Source organism: Solanum tuberosum, unplaced genomic scaffold (genome assembly GCF_000226075.1).
Source record: "Solanum tuberosum cultivar DM 1-3 516 R44 unplaced genomic scaffold, SolTub_3.0 scf00085, whole genome shotgun sequence".
Classification (NCBI taxonomy): Eukaryota; Viridiplantae; Streptophyta; class Magnoliopsida; order Solanales; family Solanaceae; genus Solanum; species Solanum tuberosum.
Genome location: NW_006239014.1, coordinates 347,166 through 362,932, shown reverse-complemented (window position 1 = coordinate 362,932; position 15,767 = coordinate 347,166). Strand labels below are relative to the sequence as shown.

Below are 15,767 nucleotides of genomic sequence, written 5' to 3'. Positions count from 1 at the left end.
ACTCAATTTTACAAACGTATCCGCGAATTATACAAACAAGATGGCTTAAACTATAGCTACAACCCATAAATATGCAAATTATAGCTATGGAGCATAATTAAATTTATAATAGTGACTATTTGCTAAAATTCCCCTTTTCTATAAGACTGTCATTTTGTTCAAAAATAATATTTCAAACTATTGTCTAAAAAAGATCCATGAGTTGAAAGAAAATGAAAAGAAAGTCATTTACACATATTTGAATCAAGTAAAAGGTGGAAATTATATTGAATGAAATAAACTATTTCCCAAAGTTAAAATGGTGTTTAAATAGGTATATACATTGTCTTATTTTTATTTTGTAAGAGTCAAATGGATAAGTTCTTTTGTTTCTCATTTGGTGTTCGAAGCCCACATTAGAGCTCTGACTAAATTCAGATCACGCATTGCATTTGCAGGATCCATTCGGGGGTGAAAATGGATAAGTTGATGATATGAGAAACTTCCCTTGAACTACATTGAAACCACAAATTGGACTTGGATTTCTTTTCCAAGTTCAAGTTCAAATTTAGTTCTCAATTTGACAAACAAATTTACTCTAATAGAATGTGGAAACTTCTTGATTTGCCAGTGAAAATCCACAAAACAACATTAATTATCATATTTTGAGGTGTTTAGAATAATTTATATATATGTATATGAATAACTTTTATTGTCATTCAATTATATCAAATTATTTATTAAAGTCACTCATATTTAATTTATTTTGTATCAACAAATTCATTCAAGTTAGAATAGTTTATTTATAAAGTTATTATAGCAAAAAAGATAATTAAAGAAATAATTACATAGACATCGCCCCAAGTTATTATATATAATAACGTTTTTTATTCATTTTCGTTTTTAAGAAAGCATACGTCACTAAAGGGCCTCACATGTACTATAGTAGATCCACATGCCAAGGAAAGATGAGATCCGAACTTCGAAGTTTAGAAGCCCAAAAGAGTTCAAGTAGTGCTCGAAACAATATTCAATTGATTGATTTGAGGTTATCGATGAAAAGGAGAACTATTTAATTGTTTTCAAAGATTCAAATTATGAATTAGAATAGAGGTGAGGTACAGGCAAAGAGTGCAGCCAAAAATAGTGAAACTAAGAGTACCATAAATTACCATGAAGAAGAATTCAACAATTTGAGATGCATAATCTATTTTTTTCTTATGTTTCTTGATATAACATGTACTTCTTGTAGTAGTTGAGTAGTAATTCCAACCCTGCTTACATGCTAAAGATTTTTCCAATCTTTCTTTGATCTTCACTTTTTCTACTCTTTCCCTCAAAACTTGTAAATGTGCATGCCATGATCTCCTGCCGTTTTTTTCAACTTCAAAATCAAGACATATCATCACCAAATTAAACAAGTTCCCAATTAAACGTAGATAGGCGCGCCGCCGCTACTAAAAACAAAGGTTTTTTCCACCGAGAATCAGTGAGAAGTTTGTGCTATAAAACATGATTTTCCCCTCGGTCCCATGAACCAACTCAAGGGCCGAAAAATATATGGATAAAACAGATTCTCGCTGAAATAGTGGAAATGTACTTCCAAATTTTTTTGTACGAAAACATTACTTTTTTCTTTTTTTTTATTAATTCAATCAAAATATGTATAAGAATAATCAGGGAAAATAGTGATTTTTTAGTAGTGTGCACGCACGATAATAGTAAAACAAAATACCTTCATTTTTATTGCTCTGAGCTCTGACGTGTGATAGTTTTTTATTGATCATCCTACATTTCCTTGATGGAATATTGATAATGATTGGATAACTAATAGTTGAAAAGGTCATTTTCACCTTGGTTTTAACATAACGTAGCCAAGAGGAAGCTAAAATGATGGAGTTTTCTCAATTTGTATGCTTCAATGTGTGTTTAATTTTTCACTTCTTATATAGAGAATACTTTTTTGATACACACTAATTAGTTCACCAATTAGGCAACTAATTAGCTAGCTAGAGAGATAGGCTGCAATAATGCCACGAAGTTGTCTTCAAGATCACGGGAAATAATTAGCACCAAATCAAAAAAAATAAACAAAGAAATCAGAAGAAAGCAACAGATGCCCTTTTTTAGGAGTGTGTCACCAATAATAGCTGTTAACTATAGGGATAATAGCGATTTTCCATCAGAAAATTTGAAGGAGATTAAGAGAGAAATAACTTGCAAGAAGAATAATTTAATTTCTGAAATTTCGCATTAAGGAAATTAAGAGGACGACCTTCGCAAAGATTAATTTGGGATCCAAGCCCAATTAACAACTAGCTAAAAGGACGATCGATGAAAAAGAATGGTTTATGTAGATTGTTGAGAAAAATGTCTAGTCTTTTTTTTTTTTTTTATTGTTGAGTTTAAGCTTCTTATCTCCCTTCTAGTTATCCCCTTCAAAGTTTCTTTGTTTTATTATTTCATTGTTTTGCAATTTCTTTATTAGTTTCATTTTCTTGTTGTAACTTTGAGCTTAGTGATTATAACATATGAATGTTTCTATTGGAAAACTGGAGTTATTATATTTTGATAGAGAAAATTATCAAAAGATTGGTGATTTTTATATTTTACTTTCTTGAATAGGGGATTTTTTCTGAATTTTATTTGCTATAGAAGTTGGTCGGACCAACACCATAAACCTACTCGAGTTCAGTACTCGTATTTTTACGAAATTAACAGTAACACACTATAATTGGAAATGATCTAGAACTCGTTACCGCATGACTCCAATTGTTATTTTCTTTTACCATAAAAAATGTACAAGCAACTAAATATCATTGAAAATTTTATTGGGTGAAGAAATTATCACATTAACACAGAAACAAAATGATGAAATGAAGTAGTGGTACCCAAAAAAAAAAAAACATAACAGCGGATGAGATTAATACTTTTTTTGATTAAAATTTTTGTGTTCAAATTTGAACAAGAAAAAGTTCTTTCACGTGGAGCATTTCTCCTTAAACGGAACCTGTATCAAAATTAATCAACTTTAATATGAGTATCAAAGTCTGAATGGGCAGGGGCGGATACAGCCTTCTGTTAGGGTTCATCCAAACCCTTTTGGCGAAAAATAATAGTATTATTTATATATAATTAAAATTATTTTTTATGTATATATAATAGAAGTTGAATCCCTCAATTAATTTGTGTGTTTAATCATTTGAATTTTAAAATCTCTTATTAAAAATCTTAGTTTCGGCATTGTGAATGGGTAATCAAATACAAAAATTATAGTAGTATGTACTAAAGAAAGACAAAAAATGGATCGGACGGCCAAACATAAGTTGTAGGCAAGGCCCGCTAAGCCTCTGATTTCTTTGCTAAAATCCTGTGTCTTTGTTTTTCCTTATAGCTCCATGTTCATGGCCATGTCCACCCAATTATCTCCAAATCATGTAATCCCATATGCAAATTCTTCAACCTCTCATCCAAATCGAACCACCATCAGCTCAATTTCGATTATTGATTTGGGGAAACGGCGCCTAACGAGATTGTCAGTTCAATGCTCTGAGAAACAAACACAGAACCTCCGCACTTGCAAGAATTGCAAGGCCCAGTTCGACCCTTTGCTCAATCACCCTCGTGCTTGCCGTAACCACACTGCTCATTTTGGAGGTATCCTTCTGAATGTTTTGTTAAATATGGGTCAAGTCTCATTGTCGTTGAAAATTTCTGATTATTATAGTTTGAATTCGTTTTCTGTAGCTGAAAGGGTGAGTAATAATACCATGTATTGCAAAGGAAGATTGTTATAATGCCAAAATAGGTAGATAAAAGCTTTATTTTTGCAATTCCTATAGTTACTCTATGTTTTTTCTGCAAAGTATCAAATTTTCCAATCTTTGTACATTAATTACGGGAAAGGAAAAAGAAAATAGCAAATCTTAGCAACCTGCTATAACAAGATAAATCACAAATTCATTACACTGTCACCTTTATATAACTTAAATCCCATCTCCATAAGGGGTTGTGTGTAATTCTTGCAAGGTACTCAAAGTAGTAGTAGGTAGTACTTTTGGATAATTTCGGACATTTCCTTTCACGTTTGACTCTGTAACACTGACTTGCCTTGTGGTTTATGATATTACGTTTATCTTCCTTATTTTGATTTTTCTAGGTAAGTTTAAGGCAACTAAATTCACAAATTCCAATAACCTTCTGGCAATAAGATGCTTTATGGTAATTCCAGTTCTGTAGTTCAGTTTTGAACATAAAACAGTGCAAGCAGAATAGCAAGAGCGACTTTCAATTCATATTGCTTTCGTGGGTTTATCAGTGCTAGTTGATGCCAAGCGACTTCCCTCACCGAATGGGTGCATTGACCACTGCAATCTTACAGAAAATTCCAACAACATAAAAAGAGCCACCATTTCATATGCATCATGTCCCTATCTTCTTCATCAAACAGCAACCTGTGTGTTTATTATTTAGTGCTAATGTAGCTACTACCTCTGGCGCTTGATCTTGCACACAAAAATATGAGGGAAGGGGAAGGGAAGTAGGACTGTAGGAGGAGCATTGCTGTTCTAGGATAGGTGCTAAGTCACTTCCGAAGATGTCTGCTGGCAAATTTTTGAGGGGTCAACAACAGAGGTCTATCGATTGGTCTCGATGTTACAATGAAATTAAAATAAGATAGGTAAGCGTAATATCATAAACCACAAGGGATGTTAGCTTTACCAAGCTAATCCTGCGAAAGGTCTCTGTAATTATTGCCATGCCAGGCAAACTTATGGATAATAAAATTGGACAAAGAGAGTACTGGGAAGGATATATTGTGGTTTTCGCAAACTCTTTTAAGAGCTGTCAAGTTCTTATAATATGTTGTTTTGAGTATAATATGACTACCCTGACCATGTTAAAAATTGAGAATGTTTTTAACTCGCATTAGTGTTTCCATTAATAGCGGCTTAGTTAACCACCATTGGCTCATACTTAAGCTTGCTGATAATGACTCCTCTTAGGCTTTTATCCTTCCTTATCTAGTTATATTTCTTGAGGCTCGTGGCAGCATCATTATGTATTTGGACAATCCAGCAGTCCCATCTTTATCTTATGCAGGAATGTGGAGTGCAGCATTAGATGGAATTTGTTATGCTTTTGTGAGTTAAAAATTCTATCTGGTAAAGGCTAAACTTTTAGATTGAATTGGGTTTAGCCATTTAGGCTTCTCTAAGTTGAAGCTGGTTCCATCCGGTTAAGATATTGGTGGCAGCGTTGCCCTGATTCTCCTTTTATTTTATACATTGTCATCAGTTTCCTTTTCTTTTTGGGTTCATAACATAAGCAGATTTGTCAGGGGCCTCCTAAGTTTGATTAGAAATTGTTTGACAGTGTAGGGAGAGATGTGAGATTTAGATAATCCCTAATTATTCAGTAGTGGAATGTCCGATTTAAATGGGATGGATATAGAGGATTCACGTGACTGAATGAAACTAGTTTGAGATTGATGTGTAGCGATTGTGTTGTTGTGGAAAGGCAGCTAGTTTTGCCTTCCCTGCTCAATGAAGAACTTTTCTGTTCTGATTCCCTACAGTTTTGTTATGTTCAACCAATCAGTTTATTTTAGAAATGTTCTTTCTTTAGTTAAGAACTCACATGGTAGGGTATTTATGGATTCAATTTCAGTAAATTTTAGGATTAAAGATTTCGCTGAAGGAGAGAGTAGAAATAGAATCTCTCTGTAAGTATATATATACTTGGATGGATTAGTTAGTTTTGGATGGAAGATATTAGTTCCTTTGTTCTTTCTTTCTTTTTAATTAATAATTAATATCAGTGGTGACCAGACCAACATACTCGGCACTTCGATTCCATCTTGTCCAACCTGCTAACACAAGTTGCCAAGGTAATCTTACCCACCATTGGAGCAGGTGGGTACACACCAAGTGTTGTAACTAGGATTCCTTCTGAGTTGATAAAGTATTGATTTGCAATAGTCATCTCTAGAATGCATCAACTTTAAGATTAGGACCATGGTCGCAGTTCCATAGACCATATATATATATATATTAGCCTTTCTCGATATAATTAACACTTTGTAAGCTACTAAAACCTTCTTCTCTTGATGTAGGCCAGGCAAAATAGGACGGTGGAGCATTAGATCTTAGTTAATGAAAATTTATGTAAGATGAACCGAATATCTCCCTGGTGATGTTTCATGTGTGTGAAGTGAACGTCACTGATAAAAAAGCTGCTCCAATAAAATAGGGTAAACAACTCATGTAGCAATTCTTTCCACAGAAAAAATATCAATGCAACTTCTGCAGAATTTACCATCGGTAATACTAGTAAAGTGATATATGTCAATTATGTTATTCCTCTTTTCATATACCTGTTGCATTTGCATTGGCTTTGAATGGAACTATGGAAGGTACTTTTGATTTATTCCTTGCTACTATCATTTCTCATGTTATACTGGTATGAATGAATAATAAATAAAATGCAGGAACATTGTGTTCTCACTTCCTTACGCCCCTCTGCTTGTTTTACGCTGAAGGATATTATCTTGCTACTTATTCCATTTCTTATCCTTCATTTACTTTGTCCGATTTAAAATGAGCGCAATAGCATCCTAACTCATCATCTTTCGTTCCATCTTTGTTCTTCAAACAGGAGAAACAAGGAGGAAGTTTGAGAGTGTTTATTCCGGTGGCACCATGGACACCCCTGATGGTGGTAAAGTTTTTCAATACTGGCATTGCTGTGGGTCGGAAGATCCTTTTGACGCTGGTTGCACAGCTGCACCTCATGCTTCTTATGATGATTGATACATTGATTCTTAAGCACTTTGGCCAATTCACAAGTCGAATCTCATGTTGTATCTCTATAATTTTTCTTAGTCCTTTTCTCATAATTGTACAACACGCATAGCTTAATACAATTTTGGGAAAATGCATGAATTTCCCCATGAACTTGTTACGAAAAGTTAGTTACACGCTTATACTATTGTAAAGACCTATTACAAACTTGAATTACTTAAAAGTGAATTTATTTCAACCTTAACGCACATACAACCAGTCACATGATGAGAAAGTGTTTCACAGTTGCTCCACGTCATCAGTTTGTCATTGTCACATCAATAATTATTTCAGATTTTTTTTAAAAAAAAAAATCATGTCGCCCAATTTCTTCTTCTTCTTCCCTATACATCATCAAACCCACCATTAAATCACTACCATTGTTGCTATTATCATTAAATGCACTTTTCCACCACCGAAATCTTCCCACAACCATTGCCATCATAAAAAATCAATAACAAATATCATAAATTTAACTAAATTCACCATCAGAATCATATCACTATCATTGAAATTCATCACAATCATAATCATAAATTCACCATCCACATCAAAATCATGAGTTTCATTGTCATTATCGAAATTAAAGGTCATACCACCACTAATTTTTCACCCATCACCAAACCCGCCACAAAAAAATATCACAATATACAAATTTCATTCAAGCTCAAAGAGGAGAATTGTGAAAACTTGCAATATTTATTTGCAAAGATTTTAGTCAGACAATTGAAAAACTAGTGCTCGATTACTATTGCCGATTTTGAAGAAAATCTAGAGAGGATTTTTCTGAAAGAGAAGAAAGATCTATGAATTTGCATTAAAAAATTGAATTTTGTGCAAAAACCCATAAACTTTTTATGCAAAAAAGCAAGATCTTAAATTTTTCTTATTTCAAATGCTCACAATCAACAAAAAAAACACAAAAATAAATTGAATAATCTGTGTTTGACTTAACAAATTTGATGTGGGAATAGTAAGGATTGATCAATTTTAGATGTCTCGTCGGAATTTTTGTCGAACAGTGAACCTAATTAATTGAACAATTTCGCAATCTTTGCGATGAATTTCTATCCCGCAATGTTTTCTATTTTTTCTCTTGGACATTTATCATGAAAAAATTATTTTTCACATTAGCCATAGCAAAAAGAGTGTTTGTGATAAGAAAAAAATGGAGGAAGAATAAGGTAGAGTAACGTGAAGGAGAAGGGTGGGGGTGGGAAAAAAATTGTCTTTTTTTCTACTCAAACACGTCTTATTTATTTTTTATTTAATCTTATTTCCATGTCAGCTTTGATGGTGGTATTAAATTCACTTTTGAGTAGTATAAGTGTGTAATAGGTCGCCTCAATAATTTAAGCGTGTAACTGACTTTTCGGTACAACTTCAAGGTGAATTTATGCAATTTCCCTTAATTTTGATGCAACTGAAGCTTAACAGTTAACATAAAATCATTATATGCTTCAACCATAGGAAAAAACCAAAATAAATACTTAAATACAAGATAAAATTCATTATGTATGCCAACTTACAAGCAGGTTCTACCATTATACTAATCATTTTTTGCATATATACTTATAAACAATAACACTAATATGCTGCAAACAGACTTATCTATATATATATCTAAGCAGAAACATCAAAATGGTGACATGGCGCTCTCTAAGGCCTGGAATTTTATTTATTTATTTTTTGTGATTTTTTTGAGATTTTTCTTCACTTTAAAAGACATAAAATATTACTTCAAGTTTTTACATACATTAAAACATAGTATTTAATTCTCTCCTTATTAAAGCATAAACATAAAAGCTTCGGTTATCAATTCTTCACAATAAAATACATTTTTCTTTTCCAAAAATTCTTTCAGTTATATTTTTGTATATGCATCACTTAATTACAATATTTCAGACATTTTATTTCTTCACTTAATTATAGAATTTGAAAAGTTTTTTCACCATTAACTTTTGAAACTATATAAACAAACATACAACATAACATGCATTCTACATCTTTGTTTTGCATAAATAAGGAACCATGTCCTAAAAACTATTTGATGTTTCTCTTATCCTGTTATATTATCAACACACTCATTTACCATCCAAGAAACAAAACACCAGCTATATGGGAATGAAGGAGTTTTTGGCAAAAAACATCCTTAAACTATACCCTCAACTTAAACTACATCTTTAAATTATTTTTCTTAACAGAAAACATCCCTCAATTATTTAAAATTTGACAACTTTCATCCTTTTGTTAAAATTTGTCAAAAATTAACAAATTCTTCACAACATGTACGGTGCACACTACTCTCAACAAATTAAACTCCCTAAATCACCCCAATAAACCAATTCTGTTCATTCGACATACATCTAAAATATTATTATAAATTTTTTTAGTAACAACATTTTGCATTGTCTTTCTTTAATTAGCAATTTTATTTTTATTTATTTTTCATTTGATTTGATATCAAAGAATTATCAATGGAAATGTTTTTTTTCATTTAATCTGCAAAAAGTGGTGTTGATCGAAGACTTTTTACTTCTAATAATGGAAAACGAAACTTGAGTACTAGAGATCAAAATTAGCTGAATCTTGATCACTTCAATTATTAATTTACCCCAAAAAATTATTGATCTAACGACATTTTGACTTTGCAAGGTGAAGATGGTGTGAAATTAAGCTTCAACTTCATTTAGTTGGTAAAGGAGAAGTAAAGATCATATCTCCTCGTAGACTCACACCGTCCTAACATTGTTTTTTTAACAGCAAATATGAGTCTCAATTTTTTTAAATTTTTTGGATGCTTTTTCCAACCGGTAATAATATTGCAGATTTTTATTATGAGAATAGTATGAATTGCATATGTTTTGTGTGGAATTCGCTAAATTTTTGATAAATTTAAATAGAGGGATGAAAGTTGTTAAGTTTTAAATACTTGGAGGATGTTTTTGTTAAGAAGGATAATTTAAGGATGTAGTTTAAACTGGGGGTATAGTTTAAGGATGTTTTTAGCCAAAAACTCGGCATGAAGTTATCAGATATTTGTTGAATGTTACATATACATCATTGATGAGGAGGTTGATCATAGAGTATTTTTGGAGTTGATGATCATCGAAGTGGTGGATTGCAGCAGAGCATGACTAACTGATCAATGGAGCTTAACGAAATTCAAAACACTTGTAAAAGTTATATCCTAAAGTCACAAGTAATTTATATATTTTGTAAACATAGACTCTTATTATAAGGATGTAATTTTCTCCTTCTATCTTCTATCTTTGTTTTATTATAGAAGAAAATGATGAAGTATTTTAGAGAGAAAATTGAGTATAAGATATTTTTCATAAAATTAGAAGAATATAAAATAAAATCAATATAAATGATAGTTTGGGAGTAAGCAATATATAGAGACTAAAATGACAGAAGAAAATGGTAAAAGAAAAAAGTGCATATAATATGATTGCAATTTAAGTTTAATTTCCAATTAATGATTCATTTAGTTTGTTCCATATATAGTATTAATTAATTTCGAATTGAATTTCCTTAAATTGATATAGAAAATGGCAAATTGGTCAAATGGAAAGAAATATTACATAAAGAATTCTTATAATGTTATAAGGAGGGGGAAAAGGAGTTATATTCGGTTAACGTGGAAAAAAATAAAGAAATGGACGAAAAATAGAAAGAAAAAAAATTGTAAAGAAAGATAATATAATAGCCAAACTTTGAATTTTACAATTTAGTTGTTTTATTTTCTTTTATATTTTCGAGTTTTCTATTTTTATTTCATTTTAATTGTTTCATATTAATCATAATTTGTTTCATAATTTCCCTAAATTGATATGGAATAATGAAAATTAATCAAATGGCAAGAAATATTATTTAGGAAATTCTATAAATGAGTAGAAAAAAAAGGATAGAATGATGTTCTAATTAAGAGGAAATTTGGGTTGAGAAAGTTGTCATTTGCCATTTATATTATTTGTAGTGTAATTACGGATTATGTATGGGAGAAAACAAATATTGCATATATATATATATATATATATATATATATTAGCGTGGAAGGTGTATTATTATTATTAATTTTCAATTCATCTTAATTGTTCTATATATAGTCTTAATTTGTTCATATTTGCTTTCACAAAATTGATATACAATAATGACAAATTAATCAAATGGTAAAAAAATATCATTTAAAAAGTTCTTAAAATGTTGTACAATGAAAAAGGAAAGAATGATCTTCTAAATTTTGAGGAAATTTGGATTAAAAAAGTTGTCATTTGCCAATTATATTAATTATATGCATTATTTTCTTTTTTCTTTTTATATTTTAGTTCCATATATAATCTTAATTTGTTTCATAATTTTTCGAAATTGATATAGAATAACGAAAAATAAATCAAATGGTAAAAAATATTACTTAAGAAATTATTAAAATGAGGAGAAAAAGGAAAGAATGATCTTCTAATTAAGAGGATATTTAATTCCTTTCATTATCAATGTTATTAGTTTTCTCTCATTAATCTGCTTTTTAAAACTTTCATATATCATTAATGTTATCTTTTTTCTCATATTTTTGATTTTTTTTCTTCATATTTTTGAATTAAAATAAAAAATGTTGAAAAAAAGTCTTTTGAAAAATTTCTTTATGCTTCCTTGTATCACGTTTTTGTAAGGAAAATATAGTAATCAATGCAACATTGATTGGTATTCAAAAATAAGTAGCAAAACAATAATTATTGATATTTAAAACATAAGTTAAGTTGAATTTAATTACATTAAACTATGAAAAGAGTAAAAGTCATGACATTTATGATTTATCATATCAAGCATATGTATAATAATAGTTACATATTTACACGAACGTATAAATAATATAATGTAACAACCCTTTTGGTCATTTTGAGTACTAGAGCTTTTTATTTCATAAAATATTTTCCAATAGATTTTAAATGAATATTTTGGACTATTCATAACTATAATATGAAATTAATGGGGTAGTTTTAATAATTAATTTAGTTGATGGTTAAAGAAGATAACAATAAAATTAAGATTTAATATTTATTAGTTCATAATTAGTTACCCTAGATAATTAAAAGGACTAAACGAGAGAAACACTACCTGCGGCGTCAACCAGAAGCGACTGCCATCCATGTAATGCTTCTAACTCTTTGATTTCTTTAAGTAATACTCCATCTGTCTCTAATTACTTGTCCACCTTTTCATTGACACACCTATTAAGAAAACAATTATTGACATAGTGAGTTTACCATTTTACCCCTATTAATTATGAAGTGGATGAATTAAAAATTTAATATTTTCAAAAAGTTCTACCTTTTTCAAAGTAATTAATTGAGGGTATAATAGGAAATTTTTTTGTCATTTCTTGATTTGTCAAAATGGACAATAATTAGGGACAACTATAAACTTTTTGATCAGCTTTGCTCACGAATTCACATTCGACGAAAAAATGGACAAGTAAATAGACACGGAGAGAGTATGTAATGGGTTCTATTTATCATTAGTATGTTGCATTGTTATTGGTTGGGAAAGAGACATCAAATTGAAAAGAGGTGGGAATTGGAAATTCATGATTAATTGGGGGTAAACAAAATTTAATGCATTGTAGTGAGTTTCATTATGAAGTTTGACTTTGAGCAAAAGTGATTACATTATGATTTAAGAGAGTTGACAAGTCATTATTTAACGAGGTGTTGTTGTCAGGTTCTGTTACAGTAATTTGGAATTCAAAAGTTAGTTGACAAAGTTAGTTAAACACTATTGAGCTACAATAATCTGTGTAGTGATAGTTAGTTAGATGTTAGTTGTAACTGATTTGTGTTAGATGGAATAATTCAGTCAAGTTCTTTAAAAATAGACATTGTAATCATCAGTTACATTCATATATGGAATATACAGAATTCTCTTTCTCTTTCTAATCTCTCTCTTTCTATTCTTCTTCTTCTTCTTCTTCATTACTAACTGTTTTCTCGAGAAATCCTGAAATAGTGCTTCGATCCTCGAATTCATTGTGAATTCCTGCAATCGAGTAACATTGGTATCAGAGCTACTCTATCCTTGAATTTTAATCGTGAAAGGAACAAGATCTGCTGATAATTCTCCAACAGAAATGGGGGAATTGAAGGAAATGATGCAGAATTTGGCAGAAAAAATAGGAACGTTGGCAGGGGAAGTTACAAACCTAAAGAGATTGGATCAGGTGGTCATGGAATTGAAGGAACAGTTGATCACTAATCGAGAATCTGGGAGGGAGAAAACTCCTATAGAAGATGATCCTTCGACTGCAAGACATTCTGATGAGAGAATTCACCACTCTGAAGGGAGAAGTCACAGACCCAGGAGTCCTACCAGTTACAACACCCATCATTCAAACTTCTCAAGATGGTCCCGAATGGAATTCCTCAGGTTTGCAGGGGAAGATCTGAGATCGTGGTTGTTCAAGATTGAACAATTTTTCTCCATGGAGAATATAGCTGCAATGCAACTGGAAGGAGAAGCCATCCAATGGCATCTTTCTTTCATGAGATACAGACAGTATTTACAACCAGCTACTTGGAATGAGTATGTGATGGCTATGGTGGAGAGATTTGGGACAAATTTTGATGATCCCATGGAGGAAATCAAGAAGATCAAACAGATTTTGGGACAGAATATAGATTTAAGTAAATGAAAATGGAAGATGAAAAGATAAAAGCTATTCATTTTTTATAATTGTTTATAATTATTTAGCCTATAAAATAAAAACAAAATAGTTGAGCATTTGTAACAAATAAGAACAAATTTCTTCACTTTGGCTCTTCTTCTTCTGACGATAATGATCAATATATGGTATCAACTTTTGTCGCTAAGATGTCCATCAAATTTCTAGGTCATGTGACTTTTTTAACAAAAGAGAAAGAGAGAATATCTCATTATTCTTGTGAAGACATTGATGTAATGAAAGAGATTATGTAACAAAAAATTCTTTTCAAAATAAAAGACTTTTTGAAAAAATGTTTATTCCTCCTACAAGGAGAGAAAATTCATTGTGGTTGACAAATTTATAAGAAGGTTGATTAGTGTTTCAAAGGGTAAGAAAATTATTTGGAGAAAAAATCATTCTATTTATGGAATTCGTATCAAATTAGGAGGAGAACAAGCAAAAATTTATTTTGTGATTTGAAAAGAGAGAAAATTAGATATTATTTCTTTCAACCTCATTATTCTTCTAATTTCTTTCTTCTTTTATTTTGTCTTGATTTTTTTATCTTTAATGAAAGTTTTTTTTTCTTATTTATCTTTAATTAAAGTTTATATATATTCTTAAAAAAGAATTTAAAAAGATGGTCATATTTAGTTCCTTTCCTCATCAATGCTATTAATCTCATAATTAGTGTTATTTATATTATTTTCTTAATTACTTTTTTTTCTTTCTTTTAATTATTTATTTGAAGAAATTAGTTATTATAACTTTATAAGAATTACACATGTATTTTTACATAATTGATTTGTTATTTTTAAAATTTTTGGATTCATTCTTCATCTTAAAGTTTCTATCTATATGTAATAATAAAGCTAAAATAGAAAATGTGGGGTGACACCTTCTTAGCAATAGATACTTATTTATTCTTATCAATGTTTCAGACAGTTTTTGTTATTTTTCCCTTAAAATAATTGTTGCCTCGATTTTTAATTTAGTTTACTTTTTTAGCATTTTCTAATTTTAAAAGACTGAAAAATTTATATTGAAAATTTAGAAAATATAAAAAATGATTTATTTAACTCCTATCATCATCAATATTTGTAATGACCCGGACCCGAAAGGTCATTTTTGATAATTTTGAATAGTCATTTAACTATAGTTAATTAATATGTGGGTGATTTGTTTATTGTTAAAAATAATGGGCCAAGCCTGAAATATTAAAATAGGTTAGTAGGAAATTATTATTGTTAATGCATATTTAATTTAGACAAAAAAGAAAAAGAAAAAGAGGAGGAGCAGAAAACTAACCTGCGTGCGGCGTGAACACGGATCAACAGAGGGCAAACTGCTTCACGTAAGGAAAATTCAACTAATGCTTTAAAATTCTGCCTGCATTAATTGCTTTGCTATCCTTTCATTAATTGTTGCACCTATATATAAATATATGATAATTGTTATAAAATAATTACTTAGCAAACTAAGATTAACACACTAAAAGAAGAACAATAAAAAGAGTAATGTACTGTATTTATTCCTTCATTCGTTCTATTCTTCAAAATGAAGTGCAAAGCCCTTTTATAGGCAATGTGCATGAGGTAGTGGATGGCAGACACAAGCCATCCATCTCTTGACACAAGGTGCACACAAAAGTCACACTTTTAATCTTGCCATACACGTACTATCCATAAGCCACGTTGAGACATCCATATGTTCACAACACTCCCCCTTGGATGTCTATGCCTAATTAAAGAACCTTTTAGGGAAGGAAAATGAGTACATATATCTTTAAATACGCATTTGTTTGTTGCCTCATTAAAAACCTTGCTAGAAAAATCCAATGGGACAAAATCTAGACTAAGGAAAAAAAGAGTACAACGAGTATTCTACTCCCCCTGATGAAGACCACGATTTATATTGTGAAGTCTTCGCATTCCAATTTTGTGTACCATCTTCTCAAGAGTTGAGGCTGGTAAAGATTTGGTGAATAAATCTGCTGGATTATCACCTGAACGGATTTGTTGTACATCAATATCACCATTCTTCTGGAGATCATGTGTGAAAGAATAATTTTGGTGAAATGTGTTTCGTTCTATCTCCTTTTATGAAGCCTTCTCTTAATTGAGCTATGCATGCAGCATTGTCTTCAAAGAGCACTGTGGGTACCTTGACATCATACTTCAAACCACATCTTTCTTTGATGAAATGTATCACTGATCTCAACCATACACATTCTCTACTTGCTTCAT

General features: G+C 30.6%; 1 protein-coding gene across 1 annotated transcript; it reads left to right on the top strand.

The window, feature by feature from the left end:
* Window positions 1–3,272: 3,272 nt before the first annotated feature.
* LOC102600471 (uncharacterized) lies at window positions 3,273–7,030 on the top strand. Its single transcript, XM_006346837.2, has 2 exons — window positions 3,273–3,636; window positions 6,637–7,030. The coding sequence occupies exons 1-2, from the start codon at window positions 3,378–3,380 to the stop codon at window positions 6,789–6,791; spliced, it is 414 nt and encodes a 137-aa protein (XP_006346899.1). The 5' UTR covers window positions 3,273–3,377; the 3' UTR covers window positions 6,792–7,030.
* The last annotated feature ends 8,737 nt before the right edge of the window (window positions 7,031–15,767 follow it).